Source organism: Anolis carolinensis, chromosome 1 (assembly GCF_035594765.1).
Source record: "Anolis carolinensis isolate JA03-04 chromosome 1, rAnoCar3.1.pri, whole genome shotgun sequence".
Classification (NCBI taxonomy): Eukaryota; Metazoa; Chordata; class Lepidosauria; order Squamata; family Dactyloidae; genus Anolis; species Anolis carolinensis.
The window spans coordinates 114,781,416-114,806,150 of NC_085841.1; the positions used below are offsets into that span (position 1 = coordinate 114,781,416).

The 24,735-nt window shown below is 41.6% G+C and overlaps 1 protein-coding gene across 2 annotated transcripts in view; it reads left to right on the forward strand.

Moving 5' to 3' along the window:
- The window catches only part of rngtt (RNA guanylyltransferase and 5'-phosphatase), a 271,599-nt gene extending 264,335 nt beyond the window's left edge, over positions 1 to 7,264 (forward strand). For both annotated transcript variants that reach the window (XM_062980844.1, XM_008119536.3), the window contains exons 15-16: positions 233 to 356; positions 5,735 to 7,264. In XM_062980844.1, coding sequence (XP_062836914.1) covers positions 233 to 356; positions 5,735 to 5,907 — 297 coding nt within the window. In that variant the 3' untranslated portion in view covers positions 5,908 to 7,264. The remainder of the gene's footprint in view (positions 1 to 232; positions 357 to 5,734) is intronic.
- Positions 7,265 to 24,735: the final 17,471 nt, after the last annotated feature.

Consider the following 24,735-nt stretch of genomic DNA (forward strand, 5'->3'; position numbering starts at 1 on the left):
TCTATTGGTTACAGAGAACATGAAGGCAAACAGGTTGTTTACCTGTAACTGTGGTTCTTCAACACTGAGATATGCAGATTTGAATGGTAAAGGCTTCCACCAAAGTACTCCACTCAGCTCTGGAAGGTTCTGTGTAAGTGCAGAACAACTATATGTCTGACTGAAAAAACTAGTTATTAGTTAGCAGCCTCATTATTCTCCATAATCTTATATGAATTTTTGTTTTAAACAGGTAACAAAGGACTTGAAACAATACGACAATAAGATTATAGAATGCAAATTTGAGAACAATAGCTGGGTATTCATGAGACAAAGGATAGACAAAAGCTTTCCCAATGCTTATAGCACTGCCATGGGTGAGTACAACATTGTTTTCATATTTTCTCAATATATATTGGTTAACTTGGATATGGACTTTTTCAAGTCTGAAATCAAAACTGTGTTCACATTCAAATAACATTTGTTTCATTTGTGAAAGTTTTAAAATACATCCCTTTATCTACATTGTTTTGATCAAGGACAATTGCAATGTGAGATTTTTGTGGGTTGTTGTTTTTCTTCTGATGAACAGGAAAAAAAGTAGCTTGACATATGAATGTGTTATGTAAGTTGGGTCTTTGGGGAAAAGTCCCTGATAATTTCAGTTCTGTGTGTTGTCGAATTTCAGTTCTATTCAAAATGGCACAATCATTGTTCACCAGATGGAAGGAGACAAACTTAGGAGGAGACGTTGTAATTTCCAGATCCTAAAATAGTATGCAAACAACGGTGAAATTAAACAAATGAAAGCTATAGAAAAAGGTGTGCCCTTTATGGACTGTGACACATTCTAATTCCCCATCAAATAATAAAATGAACACAGTGAGACATGCAAAATAGGAGCTTTCTTTCAGAAGTCAAATAGAAGAGTTAAAAAATAAATGCAAGTTTATATGGTATAGATATATTATGTGCTGAATAAACTACTGAGCCCATAAGGTAGCAAATATACTTTTGCATAATCTATTACACTGCTATACACTTGAAATACTGTTGAATTATTTTTAAAAACCTAGCTCGGTAGTCATGTTAACATGTTGTAGGAAACATGAAGGAATGCCAAACTGACTATCAGGTTTTTTGTGGTTAGACATGCTAGGTCAATAGATCTCATTTCCCAGTATTTGAGGACCAAATTCTGGTCATCTGAATGGTTTCTGAATGGCCTTTCTGATGTCAGAAGGGAAGGCCAGGAGAGTGTTGGGAGATGGGCCAGAACTACTTATGGGGCACCTAGCTTTGGAAAGCACTGTGTGGGAAATATGGGAAACCACAATCTGGTAAAACCCAATTAACCAGGTAGCACGGCAATCCAGGTGGACAATATTTTGATGGCCAGGTAGACAGAAAAGTGAGTTCAGTAGCAGCAACAGGTGACACCATTTCATTCCATTTATTTATTTATTTATTTATTTATTTGCAACATTTATACCCCGCCCTTCTCACCTGAGGGAACTCAGGGCGGCTTACAAAAATTAGCAAAATTTAATGCCCAAAATGCAATCATAAAAACAAAACAATATACAGATCCATTAATAACATTATTAAAACACATTATAAAAACCTTAAAAACGTATATATAATTAATTCCATTTGTCCGAGATCCTCATGCTTCATCCTTAAATCAGGCCATGTCAACTTTGTCATTTACTCATCAAAAGCTTGGGCACATAACCATGTTTTCATGGCCCTTCTGAATCCCAGCAGGATAGGAGCTACCACCGAGAAAGCCCTGTCCCTCGTTCTCACCAGCCACGCCTGTGAGGCAGGTGGTGTCGCACCTCAGGCTAAGTTCACCTTGCTAGGATACCCAATCAACACACAAATAGTCTTTTAAGGTCTTTATTTAGAGTAAAGCAGAATATAGATCAAGCAAGCAATCAAAAGATAATTCAATGTTGTAAAGAAAGAGTCCAAAGGTAAAAAGGAATCAATAGTACATTAATGTCCATCAGTCCAAAAGGCAAGGTCCATTGGTTCAGAAGGCAAAGTAATAGCAATAATCCATAAAGCACAGAGTTAGTACATGAAGTTCAAAGCACAAGGTCTTAGTCCATAAAATCCAAAGCATGAAGTTCAAAGCACAAAGTCTTAGTCCACAGGATCCAAAACACAAGGTCCAGAGATATAAGTAATCCACCAAGCAAGGTATTAATCCATAGGAGGCAAGGAGCAGGGTCCAAGAATGCAAAGTAATCCCAGAGGCAAAGTGTGGTCCTTAGAAAGCACGAAACAAAGCCCTAGACTCCAAAACGCCGGCAAGGGAAACATGCACACAGATAAAGCGATGAATTGCTCTGACAAAGGGCATGGTCTGCACAGGCTTCTTTTAATAGCAACCCAGGAAGGCGTTTCTTTTCCCACAGCTTGATTCTTTCGAAAGCTCTCTTTTGCGCGCCAAACGGTCACTTCTGCGAAGCTCAGAGCCCTGCCAAGACAAACGGTCTTGCCTGGACAGCTCAGGGCCACTGTTATCTCGCACTTGGTCTTCAGTTGCCCCGGCTCCTTCATTATTTCTCAGTTCTCCAGTTTCCTCCTCATTATTTTCCACAACTCTCGGATCCTCCTCAAAAACTCCCAAAGGAAGAATGTTAGCCTGTTCGTTATCTGACTCTTCTGGGGCCAGCAGGTCATCCTGCTCAAAGTGAAACTGCATGTCTCTAACAGGAGGCTCAGACTGCTGCAAAATCCCAAAACCAGAATCCTCTTCTGTTCCATCTTGGAAACCAAAGTCCCCTTCAGTGTCATCATCTTGAACGTGGCCAGCCTGTGGCTGGGATACAACAGGTGGGACCGAGAGCAGGGCTTCTCCAGATGATCTTCGTGATCTTACTGGTTCGTAGGAGGAGATACGTTCGGACAAGTAGATTGGGCCAGAACCATTTAGGGCTTTATAGGTCAAAGCCAGCACTTTGAATTGGGCTCGGTAGCATATCAGCAGCCAGTGGAGCTGGCTTAGCAGGGGGGTGGTGCGCTCCCTGTAAGCCGCCCCAGTTATTAATCTGGCTGCTGCCTGTTGTACTAATTGGAGCTTCCGGGCCATCTCCAAAGACAACCCCATGTAGAGTGCGTTGCAGTAATCCAAACGGGATGTAACCAGAGCATGGACCACCGTGGCCAAGTCAGACCTCCCAAGGAACGGGCGCAGCTGGTGCACAAGTCTTGAGTTGTGCAAATGCTCCCCTGGCCACCGCCTAGACCTGTGGCTCCAGGCTCAACGATGAGTCCAGGAGAACACCCAGACTGCGAACCTGTGTCTTCAGGGGGAGTGCGACCCCGTCCAACACAGGCTGTAACCCTATTCCCTGTTCAGCCTTGCAACTGACCAGGAGGACCTCTATCTTGTCTGGATTCAATTGTGATGACTCATGGGCCATGTAGTCCCGTTCCTGGTACTATTGAGGCAGATGAAGAGGAAAACTTGGGTTTCCCACCGTTTCAGCCAGAATTGGAGCCCTTGCAGCTGCAAGATGTTTGCCCACAAGAAGTCAGCCAAACAAGCCTTGAGCAGAAATCTCCCCCATTTTCTCGCCGTCTTTATTATAATCAAGATAGAAGCGCTCGGGAGGCGACTCGCCGGAGCACCAGGATAGCTGCCAGACAATTAGATGATTAAGTCTGTTTCCCTTGGGAAAGTTTAAGGAGTCCTGCATCTGGACACAGAATAGGTTTCGTTTCTTGTTCCCCAGAGAAAGTGTTCTTTGGCGGGAAAACAAGATCCTATATAGGTGTTTGGCCACAAAGGAATCCTTGCGGAGTCAATTCGTCAGCTTCGGGAGTAGATTGTGTGTGGACTACGCTACTCCAGTTTCCAGGACCTTGCTCTCGTTCCAGCCCTGCCTTGTTCCCCGGACCTCGCCACGGATTTCGCCACGGACCCTGTTCTTGCTCCTTGCTTCTTGTTGCCTTGAATCAAGCCTTGTTTACCAAGAATCTAGTTGCTCCCCAGCCTTGCTTTAAGCTCCATGGACTAAAGGACCTTGTCATTTCCCCTCACTTTGCTTGGCAAAGTGTGTGTTTCGGTTATTGGATTACAACTTTGGACCTTAATATCTCATATTGGACATTGTTTTCCTGGACTATATTTGACCTTTCCTGAAAGGTCTACTTCTGAACTATATTCTACACTTGTTTTTATTAACTTTATATATTTCCTTAATAAAGATATTAGTTAGATTCTGGTCTCTGCGCATGGTTATTGGTGCTCTGCAGCCTGGGTCCTGACATCAATTTCAATTTGTTCGCCCTCATCTAGTCCGACACAGCAGCCAGACACCAGTTTAGGACCTGAACAGCCTTCTTAGTGACAGGTGGGAAGGAGTGACCGAGCTGGACATCATCTGTGTACAGATGACACCTCACCCCGAAACTCTGGATGATCTCTCCCAGTGGCTTCATGTATATGTTGAACAACATGGGGGACAGTACTGAACCCTGCGGGACCCCACAAGACAATGGTTGTGGGGCCGAGCAGGTGTCCCCCAATGACACCATCTGGGAACGCCCCTCCAGGAAGGACCGGAGCCACTGCAGAACAGTACCCCCGAGCCCCATCCCAGCAAGGTGCCCCAGAAGGATACCGTGATCGACGGTATCAAAGGCCGCTGAGAGGTTCAGCAGAACCAGCAGGGACACACTCCCCCTGTCCAGTTCCCGGCGTAGATCATCGACTACGGTGACCAAGGCTGTCTCGGTACCATGCCCCGACCTGAAGCCAGACTGTGCCGGATCCAGAAAATCGGTATCTACCAAGAATGCCTGGAGTTGTACGGCCACCGTACACGTTCCACGACCTTGGCCAAAAAGGAGAGGTTGGAAATAGGCCGATAGTTCTCCAATTGAGTGGGGTCCAGTGATGGCTTTTTCAACAGCGGTTTGATAACAGCCAATTTTAGGCTCGCTGGAAAAATGCCTATTAGCAGTCACATCTGATGCTGCTTTACTTACAGAACACATGACACATATTGAGTGCCTCTAGATCTTGACTAAGGCCCATTGCCAGTCTCTATAAAGATTTCTTGTCCTTTTTTGCTACAGCCAGAACTTATGCTTCAAGAGGACTCACAAATCATGATGCTGGCCACATGGCAGCATTACGTTCCTCCAAATGACATGATTGCCCCAAGTCATGCAACCTTTAGCTCACTCCCCAGTCTCATTCCTGGTTGTTGTTGTGCGGGTAAAATACTCCTACACTTCTGCACTAAGCCAGTGAGCTAAGCCACATAGTGGGAACTTTTGAAAATGGTTGCCTAGATTTTAAAATGTTTTTACATGCACAAAGAAAGCTTCCTCTTCCTCACCATCCCCCCTGCCCCAAAAAAATCTGGAATCCTGGCAAAAGGTCGATCCCAATTATGCAAGTTGGCTAGGGGGGCAAAAGGCAAGAGCATAGTCTGTCTCAGAAGTACCTAAAAGAACAGCCAACCTCTTCTACTCTCTCTGTCTTGGTGCCTTTTTGAATGCTTGGGTGGAGAAATAGCGACTGCCAGGGTGCCTGGTCCTCGGGTAGCATTGGTGTTTTCCCCTTTCTGTGTAATGACCCTCCATTTATCCATGGGTCATATCAAAATTCACAATGTTTACCCCCAAATACATGAGCATATATGGCAATTTTATTGTATGTTGCTCTGAGATCTCTGAGGGGTGGGGTATAAATATTTTAGTAATCAAGTAATTTGTCTCCTCCCTCCAGCTGTGTGCAACAGCATACGGTATCCAGTGACAAAGGAAATCCTCTTTGAATTCATTGACAAGTGTATGACAGGAGCAACCCCAGCAGCGACCCCAGAACAGACGCGTAAGCACCACATGGATCCTGACACAGAACTCATGCCGCCGCCTCCTCCAAAGAGACCTCGCCCATAACCTGCCACCAGAGACCAAGGCTGCATAGCATGTTGTTTACAGTTCTCCAAGATGACGCGTGCAGATGGAAAACTTTTGCAAGAAGTTATTGTAAACATCCTGTAAATACTTAAGCGCATTTTTTTTGGAATGCCGCATCCTGGACTCCAGTTTGTTCCATACTTTGAAAGTTGAACATTGATTTGTGGAATTTGGAAAGATTTAATCCGAAGGGTTAGATAAAAGTGTGGAATAAGTGGAAGGCCACCTTGTTTGATAGGTATCTTTCAAATCCAAGGTTTTATACTAGAAATCTTGAACTGTGAAGCCATGACAAAAGCCCCCCACCTTTTTTTTTTTACAAGTGATGTTTCAAAGAGCATGTGGTTTCCTTTAACCAACCAATTAAGATTTGTTCTTGTGTTTCACTTAGCATTGTTCCTCTGTGTTCTTTAGATTACTGATTTAAAAAGCAGTGAATGTTCATGCAGTGTACTCTTTAAAATAAAAAAATATCAAAGTTCACTACTTTTTAAAAGAAACAACCTTTTGATATTAAACAACTTACGCAGGGGTAAGTGTCCTTTTGGATGTGCATTGGGTGTTTTTAGTTTGAACAAGTATATTCATCTGCTGGATCCATTTTGAACTTTCATTTTAGGTTCTATGCAGTATTAGCACAAACAATTCTACACAAAAAACATTTCATTTTTGTACAAAATAATTGTAAATGGATGATGTCAAAAATGTACATCAGATAGATTTACCAAAAGACTAACCATGTTCTTAATATTAGATTGTTTTCATGGCAGAAATTATAAGAGGTATGTTAGATGAGAAATAAAAAAGCACGTAGCTTCAATCCCAAAGAGGATGACCTATTACAAAAATGAATAATTATTGTAGCTTAGGTAGTATGATGAAGTCCCAAATATTCAGTTCAGTTCAAGTGTTCTGTTTTCAAAGCTAGTAGTAGTCTCCTACAGGGATTTTATTTTTGCTATTCGGAGAAAAAATGAATCAAGTAACCTTTCTAGGTTTCATTGGGTTATATCAGGGGATAGTGGTCCTGGCACCACAGAAAAACTGCTTTTTACCGAAAGAGTATCGTTAAAACATAGGAATAGAAGCAGTGATAAACATTTTTACACATTGATCATAAAATAGTATTTTGATAGTTTATACTTGTAGATATGTTTGAGTTAAAACCATTTAGGTGAGGAGGTTTTATTTGCTATGTAATGACAACCAAACAGCACTATTTAATATTCCTGTTTTTGAAAGTTTTAAAAGTCTTCCTGGTTTTATAAATGAAAATGCAGTGTGTACTTTGTTCCATAGCCATTTGGTGTCTGTCTATTAAAATGTTATCACTGTCCTTCCAAGCTATGCAGGAACAAATTACTTTGAGTCTTTTTATGTAGTTAAAGGTGACCTCCCTCCTCAAATAATTATGATCTGGTGTCACTCATTTTTCTCTTCACCTGTAGCATCGAGAAGCTACCTAGGCAAAGTTGTGCAGAAGTTTGCATACAGTTTTATAAATACGCATGAAAGACAACCATGTCTTCATATGGCACTCATGGATAAAATTTTGGTTTTTAAGTTAATAAAACTGTTTCACCCCATATTTAGAACCATGTCATGCAGATATATTATAACACACATCTATATTTTCAGTTCATACTAACAATATCTTCTTGTCCTTCAGTATCCTGGCCTGGTATGATAGTTGGTCATTAAATGCTTCAACAGTCTAGCCTGCTACCAGGAAATGTATTACTTTCAGACGTTTTGCTCATTGTCTATGTGTCTTAGTGTCTATATTTCATTAATAAGAAGAGCCTTCTGTTTCACTGTGCAGGTTCCAGTTGCTTCTTAAAGTTTCATGTCAACCTTTCTGTGGGATTTGTGGTTTGGGTATGGAGCACCAATGTTTCAGATTTTCATCACAAAGAATCAAACTCTTGACTTCATCGTAGTTATAAAATGATGTGACATTACTGTAAGGAACTAGTGAAAACATGGATTCAATAAGACTGTTCTCAATGAATCCACTTAGCCTTCTGCATTTGCAGGTTTGACTTTTACAGATCTGATTATTTATGGACTTGATTAATATGTTCTAGTTAGGAATCTCTAAATCTTCCATAGAGGTGTCCTGGATGACCAAGAGATTCTTAGAGAGTTGTTCTCTCAGGTTTAAAAAGAGCAGATTTTTAATTTATTTTTATTTTTTCCATTTTCATAGTGGTCCAGCATTTCTGACCTCAGAGAAAGTGGAGTATCTACTGTATGTGCAAGAGGTGAAAAACTTTCACTCATGTGAGGCTAAAATTGTGAGCAGGAAAGTTGTCTCTAGTATTAAAACTTTAGCTTGAGCAGAATGTTGTTGTTTTTAAGAAATATAGAATGTGAAGCCACCCACAATGCAGTCTATTAAATAATGCAGAAAATTTGCACGCAACAACATTCCAAGAAAATGTCATTACATTCCACTGTAAATTGTATTGTAAATGTTTTAATAGTATAAATGGCAAGGTAATAGAAGTTTACTTCTGTTACCGCATAGCTTAGATTTAAGCTCCCTGACAATCCTGCAATCAGCAAGGCACTTTGGAGCTACAATTTCAGCTGTCAATAAAAAGACTGGGGGCCCTTCCACACAGCCATATAACCAAGAATATCAAGGCAGACAATCCACAATATCTGCTTTGAGCTGGATTATCTGAGTACACACTGCCATATAATCCAATTCAATGTGGATTTTATACACCTGTGTGGAAGGGGCCTAAGAGGAGACATTGCTTACTTTGCTCACCACCACCTACCACTGTCCTCTTTGCCTTGACACAACAGCCCCAGTTCATATTGAAGAAATGGAAAATAACTGGCAAATCTACACATATTTCCCTTCTCTTTCTTTTTTTAAAAATCTGTCCCACTTTTAATTTTGAAAATTTCAAAGTAGTTCACATTTATATTTTATATATATAAAATATATATTTGTTTAACTACTGCTTCTAATGTATATATATGTGTGTGTGTGTGTGTGTGTGTGTGTGTGCGCGCGCGCATTAGAAGCAGTAGTTAAACAAAATCAAATAATAAAACCCATGAAAACAGTTTATCAAAAATCAGGGGTCACTGATAGCAACTAAAGCTGCCATTTGAGCCTTCAATGACAGAGAGGAACTCAAGAGCAACCCCCCAAAATATGCCTGTTTCTGAAGTGGGGTGAATGCAACCCTACCCAGGACAGATTAATTATCCACCTCCAAGGTTTGGAAAACACTTATCTGCAGGTCCTATCCCATTCTAGGACTCAAGTTCATGTGAGCAGCCTTCAGGCTGGCTATCCCCGCATGCAAGCACTGGGAGAAGATACAACAGTCCTCCAGAGACTTTCCTGATCAAGGTGATACATCAGTTGCCTGAAAAACAAAGTATATGTTCTTACATGATTTTGAACATCACATCAAGTCCTATTCTAAAAGTGCTGCTGTTCACATTCAATTTGTATCATCATGTGGAGCTCTGTAGAAAACTACCAAGCCACCCAGACTCCAAAGAGTCTTAGAGTGGACCCAGGAGCATTTATGGGAGTGGACTCAGGAGCCAGTCAATCTTCACTTTTCTACAGAATGACTACTGTCTCATAAAATCATCTGCTCTAGCATCCAGATGTTTGCCTAAAATGTTCAGGGATTCCATATATTTTTGGAGATGGACCACTTTCCTATGAGAACAACTGCTATGAAGCTGAACCTCACCAGATACTCTCACTTTGAAGACCTTACTGCCATCTAGACAACCCTCTCAAACTCAGGAGCAAAACACAGACGGAGAGTGCATGTGTTGAGTCACCAACCTCAGATTGAGAGAACCCAAGAGATGTAGCAGAGGGCATGATTCCAGGGTGGTGACCCCTCTCGACGCGGCAGTTCAGTCAGGGATAAGAGAGGCAGACTATGTTTAGGGCACCTTTTCTAGCCCCTTCCCCATGTGGGGTGAGCATCCTAAAAAAGGGCTGCTCAGTCATGGATACAGCTGTCAGACTACTCAACTGCCTTGGACCTTGACGTAGAATGACTGAAACTATATCCACCACCCATGTTCCAGTCTGTGACTAGGGGCTTCCAGATTTCACAGTCCTGCCCCCATTGCCACTCGCTGCTTGCCATGGGATTTTTTTGGTTTGGTTTAATTTTTTCATGGAAGACGACTGTGTGAGTTTTTTTAATGTGTGGAGGTCGATACACAGCCGATGAACACACAGTCTTACAGAGTGAGGGTCCCAAACAGTGGCGTCGTTAACACGACAACAGTGGCTTCCAAAATCCAAAATCCCCAACCCAAAATCTGCTTAGTTAGCAACCGTAGCAAAGTAGTTGATTAGCAAGGTAGGCAGTAAACAAATAGCAATCTCCACTTGTTTCTCCTCCCATACCAGGTGCAGGCATTTAAAGTTCACCATAGAGAGGCTTTCTGGTGACCAGCATTAGCTCCTTCTCCTTAATCTCAGTCTCAGTTGAGGCTACATAGAATACCTAGGTGGACAACATTGGGTGAAGCCATAGATAAGTGAAAACATATATATTGGTTTCACGGCTATGGAGGTCATACTATATTCTTTTTCATGTCATTGTATTCACATTCCTGGTCATGGTGAAAGGCAGCTTACTCTCTGTATCCTCAAGAATGTCATTGGCAGCAATGCCTTAGGGTCATCGCAGAATATCTTAGCAAATTGGCAGAAAGCCTTTTTGTTGCTCAAAAAGTGTGATGAGGATGGAAGAGGTGAGAAACTCTGGCAGCTTGCATTTAAAATCAAGCATGAACTTCCTTTCAGTACCCATGCTCCCAATTACTAAAAGCCACTGAATGCCCTTCTGGAGGGTTTTGTGATAGAATTTTTATTGAAGTATTATATTACATCCTTTGACATTTTAAGATAAAGGATTTTTTCCTAAACTCAAATTAAAACTTAAAATATTCTATTCATTTTCAGTCGTGCTTCTTTCATGTGCCTGCATAACATAGTCTAGAAAAACAGAATAGCAAGCAATATGGTGAAATAATTCCATGCTCTGCAAGGATAATGATGGAAATCATAGTGGTTTAAATACATAAAATGAACTAAGCCAATCTGTAGCCACAGACGATATTTCAGAAAGGAATTTGCATTGGCAGAGCTCATTTTCAGAGAAGATTGCAGAAAGGAGACCAAAGAGAGTTGGAAGATTCCACCTGATAAAATTGCCCCAGGCAGGCAATGTGGAATGAATTAAGTTGCCTGCTTAAAGAAAAAGATTAAAAATGGGCCCATTCTTGGTAATGACCAGTCATCAGTGTCTTATACAGAGATTGACAAAAGGGCATTTCAAAGAGCATTTTGCTTAAACTGACTGCAAGAGATTTTAGAAAGAAAATAAAATGCCCATCTTGAGCAACTCCAAAAGTGAAGAAGAGCCAAATGTATATTAACACATTTTGGACCAAAAAAAAGGAAGGGGAGAGAGAAGAGGAGAGAAGAGATTGTGAGTTGGGTCTCTTTAATACTTATCTGAACACTTTTAAAGACAGTTGTTTGCTCTTCTGTCCTTGGGTTTGCATACGAGATTTACTGGATCTCCAGGAAAACAAGTCCGACAAACAACTGCTGTTATGCTTGCATATTTGAATCTCCAGTGATCCCGTCATACTGAGATAATAGCTTTGTTAAAAGTGGGAGAATGAAGTTAGAATTAAGGAATACCTTTAAAAGGCACTTCTAAAAATGAATCACCTGTCTCACAGTTGAGAACATGTGACAACACACAAAACACTACTTACAAAGGCAAGTGGGAAAGTAATGCTATTTCCAGTGGAACAGGAGATGGAAACGTTCTAGATCTACAGGGGATTTTTTTTGTCTTTTTGGCTCTCTTTGGTTGTGTCATTTTAACACAGCTCAGCCATACATTATGTAAAAGGAACATGAGCCAAATGTTATTTTAGCACTGTAGCAAAAGAACCTGTTGGCTAACTAGCAAACATTCCCATTCTTCTTGCTAGCATACTAAAGAGAATCAGAAAACAGAAATGGCAGGGACAATAGAGAGAGGAACATAAAGAATATAGGATACATTTCCAAAATATGTTAATTGGATGATGTGAGATTGCAGCCAGACTCAACATTTTGCTTTGCAGCAAGCCCAAAACTACTACTATGACCAGAAAGAAAGGAAGAAAGGCAGGCAGGCAGGGGATGTTGGTGACATATCAGTTCTGGCCTTTGCCCTACCGATGGAGACTGATGCCAGGCCTGAAATGCCAGTGACAAAAAATTGGCCCCTCTGCCAGTGCATTTGTATGGGGGGTGGGCTAAAATACCACCTGAACCTTGCCACTGTCCTTTTCACATTAGAAAATGCTTGCCAATTCAGATATAACCCTGAATATGCAAAACAAATACACAACTGTTTTTATCTGTTATGGTTGGATGCTTCTTTAAATTTGCAGAAGGGGGATTGGGAAGGGTAAGGTGGACAGGTGAAATTTCCTTTCTGGCTCTGCCACATCTCTGTAATGACACACTGCCTGGTCTGATCAACCCTTATTAATCAGCTCATGGTGGGAGGACTAAACTGGGTCCACACCTGAGTTCGGATCTCTTCCCTCTATGTCAGTGGTTCTCAACCTGTGGGTCCCCAGATGTTTTGACCTTCAACTCCCAGAAATCCTAACTGCTGGTAAACTGCTTCTTGGCAGGGAGTTGGACTGGATGGCCCACGAGGTCTCTTCCAACTCTACTATTCTATGATTTCTAGGCCAAAACACCTGGGGACCCACAGGTTGAGAACTACTGCTCTATGTTGTTCTTGGATTCTGAATTGGTTCAAAAAGTAGATACTTCCCATGCATTGTTCTAAGCTTTCTAAATGGTTCATACTGACTATACATCTAATCCAAAAGATCTTGATTGGGAATATATGAAGTTGATCTGAAAATGCCATCATGCTGTGAACAATATTATTTCTCCAGTCCAAAGAAACAATTCATTAGGAATTCCAAAGTAGCAACCTAAACTATGAAAGCCTGTATTGTGCATTGAAATGTCCTCCTTTGAGGGTCTGATGGCTAAAAGACAGGATTAACATTTCATGATATATAGTAAATGCACATAGACAGATATGGAAAAGAACATGGACACTGAAGATGATTTTTGTTTTTGATTTTAAACAAATATGAGCAGATAACATTTTAAAAAAGTATTTCCGAAATAAGCAATAGCATGACAAAGTGGGGTTCTTTCAGACCTTTAAGAAAAAGGCTGTGGCTTGCTTTTTAAATACAGAAGAACTAGAAATAAAAAGCAATTATTGAATAGAGGGACGTTAAAACATCCAGTGCTTCAGATTATATATTCTGTAAGAGAAAATGTTGAAAGAACAGCAGAAGATACTACCTTCATAAAAATTCAGGATGTGTAATAGTCTGTGGATACTTATTTATTTTATCTTTTTGTCTTTCCCTGTAAGTAGATAGACCTATGACATTTGCATTAATATAAGATCTTTATCACACTTGTAAAAGCAGAGAGTGTAGGAAAATGTTGGCATTGAAAGCAAGGGCATGATCTGGAGAATTGTGCAGAGAATAATTGAGGGCAACAAAACACTGACATATATTTAAATGGGTGAGATCCCATGGTCAGAAGTGCCCAATCAAAATGTCATTTCTTAAAGGTAAGCTATTGAAGGAAAAATCACAAATCTGAGAAGAAGGAAAAGTGAGGGGCATCTAAAAAGAGCAGGATGCTGGAGATTTTAATAGTAATTTGCATAGGAGATGGAAGGAAGGGCAAACCAACAAGGAATCGACCAGATGAGTAGCTGCTGTTTGTAGAAAGGCCAGGAAAATTAAAATTCAGAAGACACTCAAATTTGCAGTAATGTTTTCAGCTAAGCTTAGAACAAGAGGAAGAAAAAGGAAGTGGAAGATCCACTACACAAAATAGATGGGGAAATGCTGGTGATGGCAGGGGAAAGGTGGAACTATTCCACACCTTTGTGGCCTTTATCTTCTTCCAAAAGAAAAACAGTGCTTGACTTGGGGGGGGGGGGGGTACAGAAATGATTTAGGGGAGGGTTGCATCTCAAGATAGGTATAGCAGAAGCAGAAGCACTACCTACCTCAGATAAATTGAAATATTCAGGACAGATGAACAACTTTCAAAGCTAATGAAGGAAATGGCAGATATATTCTTAGAGCTTTCCTTTCTTGTCTTGAAAAGTATGATGGAAAAACTAGGAAAAGGAGCCAGGCAAATACCAGTCAATTTGAGATCAATACTGGGAATGCTTCTAGAACAGCATTTCTAAACCTGGGGGTTGAGGCCCCTATGGGGGCATGCAAAGGCATGTCAGAGGACTTACCAAAGACCACTAGAAAACATATTAATTCACAGTGCTCTCCCGAGGTAGGTGAACTACACCTCCCCTAAATCACTGTCAATTCCTCCCAAATTCCTCCAGTACCTTCTGTTGGTCATGGGGGTTCTGTGTGGGATGTTTGGCCCAATTTTATCATTGGTGGGGCTCAAGGGGCTCTTTGATTGTAGGTGAACTATAAATCCCAGCAACTACAACTCCTAAATGTCAAGGTCTATTTTCTACAAACACCAATGTTCAAATTTGGGCATATTGAGTATTAATGCCAAGTTTGTTTGAATCCACACTGTTCTCTGGATGTGGGTGAACTACAACTCCAAAACTCAAGGTCAATGCCCACCAAACCCTTCCAGTATTTTATGTTGGTCATGGGAGTTCTGTGTACCAAGTTTGGTTCAGTTCCATTGTTGGTGGTGTTCAGAATGCTCTTTGATTGTAGGTGAACTATAAATCCCAGCAACTACAACTCTCAAATGACAAAATCAATCCCCCCTCAACCTCATCAGTACTCAAATTTGGCCATATCTGGTATTTGTGCCAAATTTGGTCCAGTGAATGAAAATATATCCTGCATATCAGATATTTACATTACAATTTGTAACAGTAGCAAAATTATAGTTATGAAGTAGCAATGAAAATCCTTTTATGGTTGGGGGGGGGGGGTCACCACAACATGAGGAACTGTTTTAAGGGGTCGCGGCATTAGGAAGGTTGAGAACCACTGTTCTGGAATCAATAATTATGCTGTTGTAGTTGGGCCAAGGGGCAATAATGGTTCTATGGGTGAAACAGCTGGAAGGAGAAAAAGGGCTAATAGAGAGCAGGTGCTTGATGAAGAACAACAAGTAAAGCGGGTCCGGGAAATACTTATGGCTCCTTCAGAGGATGAGACGTTTTATGGGTTTTCTAGTGATGAGGAGTCCATGCTAGATGATGATTTCGCAGAGAGTAGAGGAACTAAAAGGTCTACTCGAGAGCAGGAGTCGGATGAGGAAAGAGAAAGGAAAAAGATCCGGGATATACTCACTGCTCCCACGGATGAGGAGACTTTTGAGGGATTCTCTGGGAATGATGGGTCTGGGAGTGAGATGGAGAATGCTGACTGGACTCAAGTTAATGTGGATGATGAGACAGCTCATGGGGCTGCATCAGGGGATTGGCAAGCCTCTCATACTCCTGGGACATGGGGAGATCTAAGTCTTGAACGAAGATGGAGGGACTGGAGGGATGAGAAGAAAGGTCCACAAATGAGATCAAGATTAGCTGAGGATGATGAGGACAGGTTGGAGGCCTCATCAGCATCGGACTCCGATGAGTAAGTTAAAAGTGGAGTTTCAAGAGCTATTGCCTTGCAGAAGGCAAGGTGTCGTTTTGGGGACATTACTTTGTTGCTGCCTGTTCTCCTTGGGTCCTGGCTGTACAACTTCCTGATAATCCGGATTGAATTCTGCTTCGGTGGTCCTGGGTTCTGACTCCTGTTCGGCTCCTGACAACGATGTTTCCAGTTTGGCGTTTCTAGTTTGGCGTTTGCTTTGGTGTTCCTGCTCTGGCGTTTCCAGGTTGATGTTTGTATTGGCTTTCCTGCTCTGGTGCTTCCAGTTTGGCGTTCGCTTCGGTGAGCCTGCTTCAGCGTTTCCAGCTTGGTGCTTGCCTTGGCGTCCCTGCTTTAGTGCCCTTGCTTTGGCGTTTCTACCTCGGCGTTTCTGGCTACTGAACCCGGTCCGACTCCTGACTACGTCTGTGCTTACTCCTGGCTCGCCGTCTCTAGTTTCGTCCTTTGGTCTTTGAAACTCGGCCTGGCTTTCGACTACACTTCTGTTTGCTGCCTTTTTGGAGCGTTTAGCTCCTCTTTAGCCTTTTGAGCCACAGCATTGTGTGGCGTCAGCTTTAGTGGCGTTTGTGTTATGCTTGATGCGGATTATCAAGCCAGATAATCTGAATTATCCTCTTGTTCTTGCTTTTTGACTTCTTTTGAACTAAGACTTTTGCCTTTTAAAAGAAACACTGCAATTAAGTGTTTTTTGAGTTTAAAACATCATTTAATAAACATTTAAGAACTTTTATTGTGTGTGTGGCTCTTTAAGAGGCGGCTGTATCACGACATATGCAGTCAACATATAAGCAGTTATAAAACAGCACTGTCGTTCCTAAGGATCCTGAAAACAATTCTTGCAAGACTAATCTCTCTCTTTTATTGGAACTACAACATTTGTGGATTCGGGTTTGCCATAGTGGTAACACATCTTGACATCAGCAAGGCTTATAAAGAGGTATGCCATTGTGGACAAGCTGATAAACCACAGCTTTTCAATATTTTTGTTAACTTGTAGCTGGATTAATGAAAGAACTAAAAAAGTGCTCGCCAATTATTCTTCATCCTCCTGGAAAGAAATGACAAGTGGAATGCCTCAGGGTTCTGCCCTGGCTCTGCTGTTGTTCAACATCTTTATAAAAGACTTAGATACTGGCTTATAATAGGCAGTCATACCATTTGAGCACAAATGACACTCAACTGGGAGGGGTAACAAATCAGTAGCCAAGCCGTTGCTGTTGTAAAATGTCTTGTGTGACAAGGAGAAGATACATTTCTGACATCTGGAGTCTTTGGGGAGAAAGCTCCAAAACCGTTAGATTAACAGTGATGGTTTTTTTAAACATATGATTTGGTATTTTTCATTCAGAATTACCCAGATTTAGTATGTACTTGAAGAGGAATGTTTTCTTATACAGAAAACTGTAGTACTATTGCATGCATTTCATGGAAATAAGTCCATACGTTGTAATCATCAGAGTTGAATCTTAAATCCAGAAATCACACCGACATATAATACACTCTCATGGATGATCTTACAACACTCAAAGTGTAATTTATTTTATTGACAATCTTTTTAGGTTATTTTAATTGTAATGTAATTACAATATAATTTCAGTGCTCATTGGCTATCCTAGATCCATTGAATCAGTTAGATTTACCTACATGCTGACTCACTATTTAGTAATTAATTGGTGGAACTAACCACCAGGATTCCAGCAAATGTTTTGATTTTCGACCACACTTGCTTTGCTTCCCAGATTTAAGGGCTCCTTTTACCAAGTTTAGCTTAATTTCATTTGTCTACTCCTGTCCTATCCTATGTCACAGTATTTTTCATCTTACGAGGACATCCTGTTTTTATTATGATAACATTCCCTCACATGAACTGACACCTCCAGGCTTCCAGATATTTCAACAGCCACGGAGTGGGGGTCGGGGTGGAGGGGTAGCAATACTCTCCCGTGATTATTTTACCATCAAAGCTATTCCAACTCCAAAGATAGCCGGTATTGAGTGTGTTGGTGTGGTCCTGGCTAGCAGGGAATCCCTAGCCATTCTTGTAGTTTACCGCACGCCTGGGTCTCCGGGAGAGAGTCTGCTAAATTTATTAGATCTTGTGGCAGACTGGGTCCTGAAGTTCCCCAGACTTATTGTTCTGGGTGACTTTAATGTACATGTCGAGGCACTGCCATCTTCATCTGTGACTAAGGACCTAGTACCAACCTTTGAAGCTCTGGGGCTCTCACTACTCAAGACTCGCCCTACTCATCGGGCCGGCCACACCTTGGACCTGATTTTTAATATCGGAGTACAAACATTTCTATCTGCGGTAATTGATGTTCCCTGGTCTGATCACGCTGTCCTGAAGGCCCGGATTGAGATTCCATCTCCTCCCCATCTTGCCACACCAATCTTTGCTCGGCCTAGGAGACTCATGGAACCTGCTAAGTTCTTGAATGCCCTTAAGGGCCTGGGAACTGCGTGCGTCACTCTCAATGAGCTAGTCAACACCTGGAATGTCAGTTTGTTGGCTGCCTTGGATGAGATTGCCCCCAGACGCCTCCTTCGCCCTCACCGGAATCGCTCCCCCTGGTACACTAATGAGCTACGGACGATGAAGCAAGCACGAAAGCGGCTGGAACATCGGTGGCGACAGAAGCCCGATGAGGTGTCACTGTCCGTGTTCAAGGCTTTTTGCAGGTCCTACGAATCAGCCATCAAGGATGCTAAAAAATCTTACAATTCCTTCTTAATAGCCTCTGCTAGATCGCGCCCAGCTCAAGTATTCAAAATCGTTCGTGCTTTGACCAGTCCGGCTCCCTTAGTCCAAAACCCAGCAACCACGGCTCTTACAGCAGAGGCATTCCAGAAGTTTTTCACTGATAAAATCACCGTGCTTCAGCAGGAACTGCCCCCTACAGCTGATACCTTAAGTGAGCTTGAGATTTTGTGGCCGCTTAGTGGGCCTATCTTTGACCGATTTACTCCGCTTGACAAGGAAGATGTCACTAGAATCCTGGCTGTTGCAAAACCAACCACCTGTTCCCTTGATCCGTGTCCCTCCTGGTTGGTGAAGAGCTGCCTGGAAGGTCTACTCGATCCGTTGAGTAATATCATCAATGGCTCTCTTGAACAGGGGGTCTTCCCGGACATCCTAAAAGAGGCAAGGGTTCGTCCCTTGCTAAAGAAGCCTAGCTTGGATCCCATGACCCTTGCCAATTATCGTCCTGTCTCCAACCTCCCATTCTTGGGTAAGATGATAGAGCGGGCTGTGCTGGGAGAATTGCAACAATTTCTGGATGATACAGCCAGCCTGGACCCTTTCCAGTCAGGCTTCCGCCCTGGCCATGGGACGGAGACAGTCCTGGTTGCCATTACAGATGAACTTCGTCGCCAGTCTGATAGCGGCGGATCAGCGCTACTGCTACTTCTCGACCTTACCACAGCGTTTGACACCGTTGACTACGATCTAATGATTCACCGTCTCGCCATGTCCGGAGTTCGCGGTCAGGCCCTCAATTGGTTCAGCTCATTTCTGCGAAACCGGAGCCAATGCGTGGAGTATATGGATCAAGTCTCTGACAGATCTCCCCTCCTATGTGGGGTACCCCAAGGTGCAATTCTCTCCCCTCTTCTCTTCAACATCTACATTAGACCCCTTGCTAGCTTGGTTCGGAGTTTTGGCCTAGACTGCTATCAGTATGCAGACGACACCCAACTCCTTCTGCGCTTGGAGCCTGGAGCAACGTCAATACCAGAAAAATTCACCTTATGTCTGGAGGCTCTGTCGAACTGGCTACGTGCTAGTAGACTGAAGGTGAACCCAGCAAAGACTGAGATTCTCTGGCATGGCCGTTCAACTGGTCTGACCCACTTGCTACCCACCTTCGATGGTGCTGCCCTATCTCCTTCGCCCACCGTTAAGAGCCTGGGTGTCGTTTTAGATTCGCAGCTGACAATGGAAGCTCAGGTCGCTGCTGCCAGCAAACAGGCCTTTTTCCATCTACGACAAGTGAGGCAACTGGCACCCTATCTATCTGATGAGGCTCTGGCAACAGTCATCCATGCCACGGTCACATCTAGGCTGGACTGTTGCAACGCCCTGTATGTTGGCCTTCCGATGTCCATGACCCGAAAGCTCCGTATTGTTCAGAATGCAGCAGCCAGGCTACTCACAAGAACACTTGTGAAATGCCACATAACACCAGTGCTGCAGCATCTGCATTGGCTTCCAACTGATTACCGTGGTCTATATAAAATGCTAGTCCTGACTTTTAAAACTCTTTACGGCCAGGGCCCATCGTATCTTAGGGACCGTCTCTCCTTCTCCCATCATCGGAGGTCGCAACAACCATCCCAACGAGACTTACTCTATGTACCGGGTCCTAGAGAAGTGCACTTGGAAAGGACCAGGCGCAGAGCTTTTTCTGTTTCTGCCCCTGCCTTATGGAATGCCTTGCCGCCCTATATGAGAGCCATGCGTGAGTTGGGGCCTTTTACCCTAGCACTCAAGACATGGCTCTTTACTAGAGCTTTTAATCTATTTTAATATTTTTTAATCAATATTTGTATGTATGTATTTTTATCCTTTACAATTTTATCTTGTACATCGCCTAGAGCATCGTGGATGGAGGGCGATTAATAAGTAATTAAATGATGATGATGATGATGATGATGATGATGATTATAAATTATTCAGCCCTTTCACACTCTGCATGATATAAATAAATATACCTACAGTAATGACATGTATCATCTATACCTCTAAGGTGAAGAGAATTGGAATGATTTTCTGACTAGAAATTTTAGTTACAAAACAACCAAGTACTTGCAATTATTTTCTTTCTTTAATAATGATGGCATAAATGCACTGCATTGGAGCTGTAAGTTAACAAGGAATAGTACCATTTCCTTTGAGTTCTAATACTGACCTTAAAAGTTACTTTCATAGTTACAGGGTGTGTCCTTAATATTGAAGGCTGTCCCATATTTCACACAGTTGCTCATGCCGCATTCTCTGCATGTTGAGGGAGAAGTGTTTTCTGTATCTCAGGCCAGCAGCTTGTAGCATCCATATGTTTTTGGATTATCAGCTGTGGTGCAAATATGACCTTAATTTGACTGAGGTAATAGAAAACACATTTGTGTACTGTGGAAAATAACATATTTTATCAAGTAAACACAGTTGTTTGATACAACATCAACTGTACCTCCCACATGCATTGTGGGAGCATGTACTAAACCCAAAGAAAACCTGAATGAAGAATCCTTGAATGCTTTTGGGACCTTGGCCAATCTGTTTTTTTCTTATCTACTCAAAATGTCAAAAATGGCTTGTCATGCAGTGACCAATTTGTCATTGGATTCATATCACCCCTCATCACAGAGTATGCTGATTAGGAGAGATGTATATTGTAATTTAAAAAATTGTGGAAAGCTGGAAGTGGTCCGCACCAATCTGCACATGACTGTTTTTAAGGATTGGGTGCATTTGGGTTAGATTTATCACCCTTTTCAAACATATAACCAGAACGGTTTTGGACATCTTGGCCATTATGCAAACAGCACAAAATGCAAGGGAACTGTAGTTGTTGGTTGTAAATCTGCTCTAGACTTTAGTCTGAATCTTAAAGATGGGGATAAAGATTCAGCACTTTGGATAACTCGTGTAAAATCTATGCCATGTTTCCCAACTTTTGACCCAGATGTTTTGGACCCTGACTCCCAGAAGTCCTAGCCAGCATAACCAATGGCTAGCAATTCTGGAAGTTGAATTCTAAATCACCTGGAGGACTGAATGTGGACCTGTTCTAAAACCTGAAATTGATCCACTGTCCTGGTATGGAAGCTATCAGTCATCATTGCAGAGGAAACATCCCATCAATCACCCCAGACTTTTCCCCCCTTTTTTTCTTTTGATACATTCCAACAATTAACAAAATTTTTGCGATGCATGTCTTATTTCAATATACATAATACCAAAAGTAACTAATGCTTAAATGACATTTTAAACGATCCTTTGAAATGTATCACCCACCCCCCTATCCTTTCCCCGTTCCCCCCTCCCCCTGGAACAGCAATTCAATATATTATCATTGTATCATTTTAACCGTGTGGAACGCCTGGTTCAAGGTGGTGTATCTTTCGTCTTCATCTATTTTGTCAATTAGGACTGACCATTTCCTGAACCAGTCTTATTCTTTTAGGCTATTTGTATATTTTCTTTTCCTTTGATTAATGAAATCATTAATTATATATTCTGATATATAAAGACCACCAAGTTTCTACGTCCCATTTTGTCTCATCCCTCCATCCTTGGGCTATCGTGGCTTGTATTGCGGCTGTCATATATTTTAGGATCTCGGTCCAATTACTGTTATTGTCTCTTACCTTTATTGTGAGAGACATATATCTGGCTTTTCACATATTAATTCTTTCCCTATTATTTCTTCCATTTCTTTTCTTATTTTACTATAAAATATTTGAATTTTTCTACAGTAATCACCCCATACCTTTGAATGTGTCAAGCTTACCAAAATAGAGATAAAATACATATCCAATGAACACCCTGTAAATAATATAAAACTGGAAGAAGACGCAGATATGATGCTGTCAGATAGACAGTCCATGGGCTGTTGGTATTTTAAAACTCTACTTTCTTTCCTGCTCTACAAAAATGTATTTCTTCAACAACAACAACAAAAAGATTTAATACATTTGTTCTTCAGAGAAATCAATTCTTTGAAATTAAAGGTAATTCTGCAGGCAGTTGGAACATATTCACGTGAGCAAGTGAGTTTCTGTTGGTGTTCTGAAAGAATAAATAAGTGGCAGAACAATATTAAAATTTGAAACTTAATCTGCAAGTCCAGAGACTTGCTAGATTTTAGTTATCTATTTATGCTCATGTATCTTGCATGTCTTTATTTAAATGTTGCCATCTGTCTCTGTCCCATCATTTTTCCTTGCCTTAAAGGCAACAATCCTGCTTGATCTTGGAAACTAAGCCATGTCAGCTCTGGTTAGGACATGAATGGGAGACCATCATTATCCAGATGCTGTAGGCTGTATTTCAAAACCACCCCTGAAAATTCCCATGTTGCAAGATGGTGGTCTGATATGAACTGCAGATCTGATCATTATATTAAAAGTTGGGTTCATGTGGGTGAGTGAGGTAATCTTGTGGGAAATTCCACTTTCATGAATAGAAAAAGCTATTCTGCCAAGCTCACACTGCATTACCAAAAATGAACGTCTCTTTTGCTTCATTTAGATTTGTTGTGTATATGTGCAGATAGAGAAAGAAACAGTATAAAGCAGAGGATAACAAATGCAGCACTTATTAATTATGCATTAATAGGATGAGAGGATGAAAGAGAGCATCTTTCCTGGTTTCATTGAGCTTTGGCTACTTACATGATTAATTGCATTTGAGACACATTCTAATATCAATGGGATTCCACTTTTGACCACCATATCACACAATTTACTCATATTTAGCTTATGATCTCCTAAGATCTTTCACTGCACTCAGGCTTTTCATTTACCCCCATGGCATAGTGGTTTGAGCATTGGACTACAACATTCAATTACTTGCTTGATCATGAAAACCCACTGGGTGACCTTGGACAAATCACACACATTCCTTCAGCTTCAGAAGAAGACAAAGGCAACCACCCTCTGAACAAATCTTTCCAAGACAACCCTGTAAAATAGTTGCCTTAAGATCAGCCTAAGGACCTCAACACAAAGGCCCATGGATTTGCCATGAATCGTGGTGAATCCATGGGCTCCCAGTAGGATGTGTGGAGAACCCATCGCTCCATGCCCTGCATTACCTGTCTTACCATTACCCATCCCATGAGGGGAAGCGCCAACACCTGGCTTCCTTCCATGCCTGGTAAGGCAACACATGAAAGGCTCCTGTGTTGCTACAGCAGCTGCGTGTACCGCTTCTTCTCCTCTTTCAGCATGGAGCCCGGCCAGAAGTCCTTGTGTGTCATCTAATGGGCTTCGTGGTGAAAGTAAAGAGGAAGGAGCGTATGGTGGGCAAATCGGCCCATGTGATGAGGTAGTAAGTAGGAAATGACTTAAAAGCACACCACCACAACATTTAGCATCTTACATTTCTCTATAGTGAAAGTCAGCCTGTTAAGTTCATTTTGAATCTTGTTTCTGTCCTCCCTATTAACTATCCCTCTTAATTTGGTATTATCTAAAAATCTGATGAGCATGTTCTTTATTCTATCATCCCACAATATGTTGAAGAACTAGCACATTTTAATTTTATAGACTGTATCATTCTTCAAATACAAGTGTATAACTTCCATTTCATTCCTTAAACTCCTGATTGCCAGATTTCCAAATGAACACACCTCTCAAGACTGGAGGTATAGTTCATTGCTCACTGCCGTATGCAGTGGGAAAGGAAAAGACTGCCCATGTTACTACAGCCATTACACAGGGATCCAAGATAATCATGTCAGTGCTGTCATGGGGGATTTGGGGGATTTATTTTCACAAATACTTCATTTTATGCTTCCATTCAATCTCAAAGAACATTTGGCTCTTAGGCTTTTTGGGTGGGGAACAATGCCTATAATCCTTTACTACTAGTCAACATTTCCCCACCACAGTTTTGTTTCTTTCTTGTCCATTTTTATTTGTATTGACAGGAAGAACTCTGTATTCAACGTTACGTAATACAAGAAAAGTGGGCATGTACATACATACAGAAAGAAACCACACAATACTGGAAAATTTATAGTTTCTTTTGCCAAATATACTTGCTTCCTGTAACAATTTTGAGCAGCAAGGACATCAGGATCCAAGACCCTTTTCATGAGGAACCATTGCTTACTTTTTGCTTTCCACAAAATTGGATGGGGCATGGTTCACCTTGCTGCAGGTGAGATAGCCTGTGTATTGCATCTGCCTGCCATTTTTTATTTCCACTACAGGACAAAAATAAAGAAAACAGAAGAGCAGTTTAAAATCAGTCTCCTCAACCCCTCTCTCAACATAGATGCAAGGCTCAGTTCAAAAAACCAATATCTAACTATGTTACCTGGAAAATTAGAAGAGTTGCATTTTGGATCA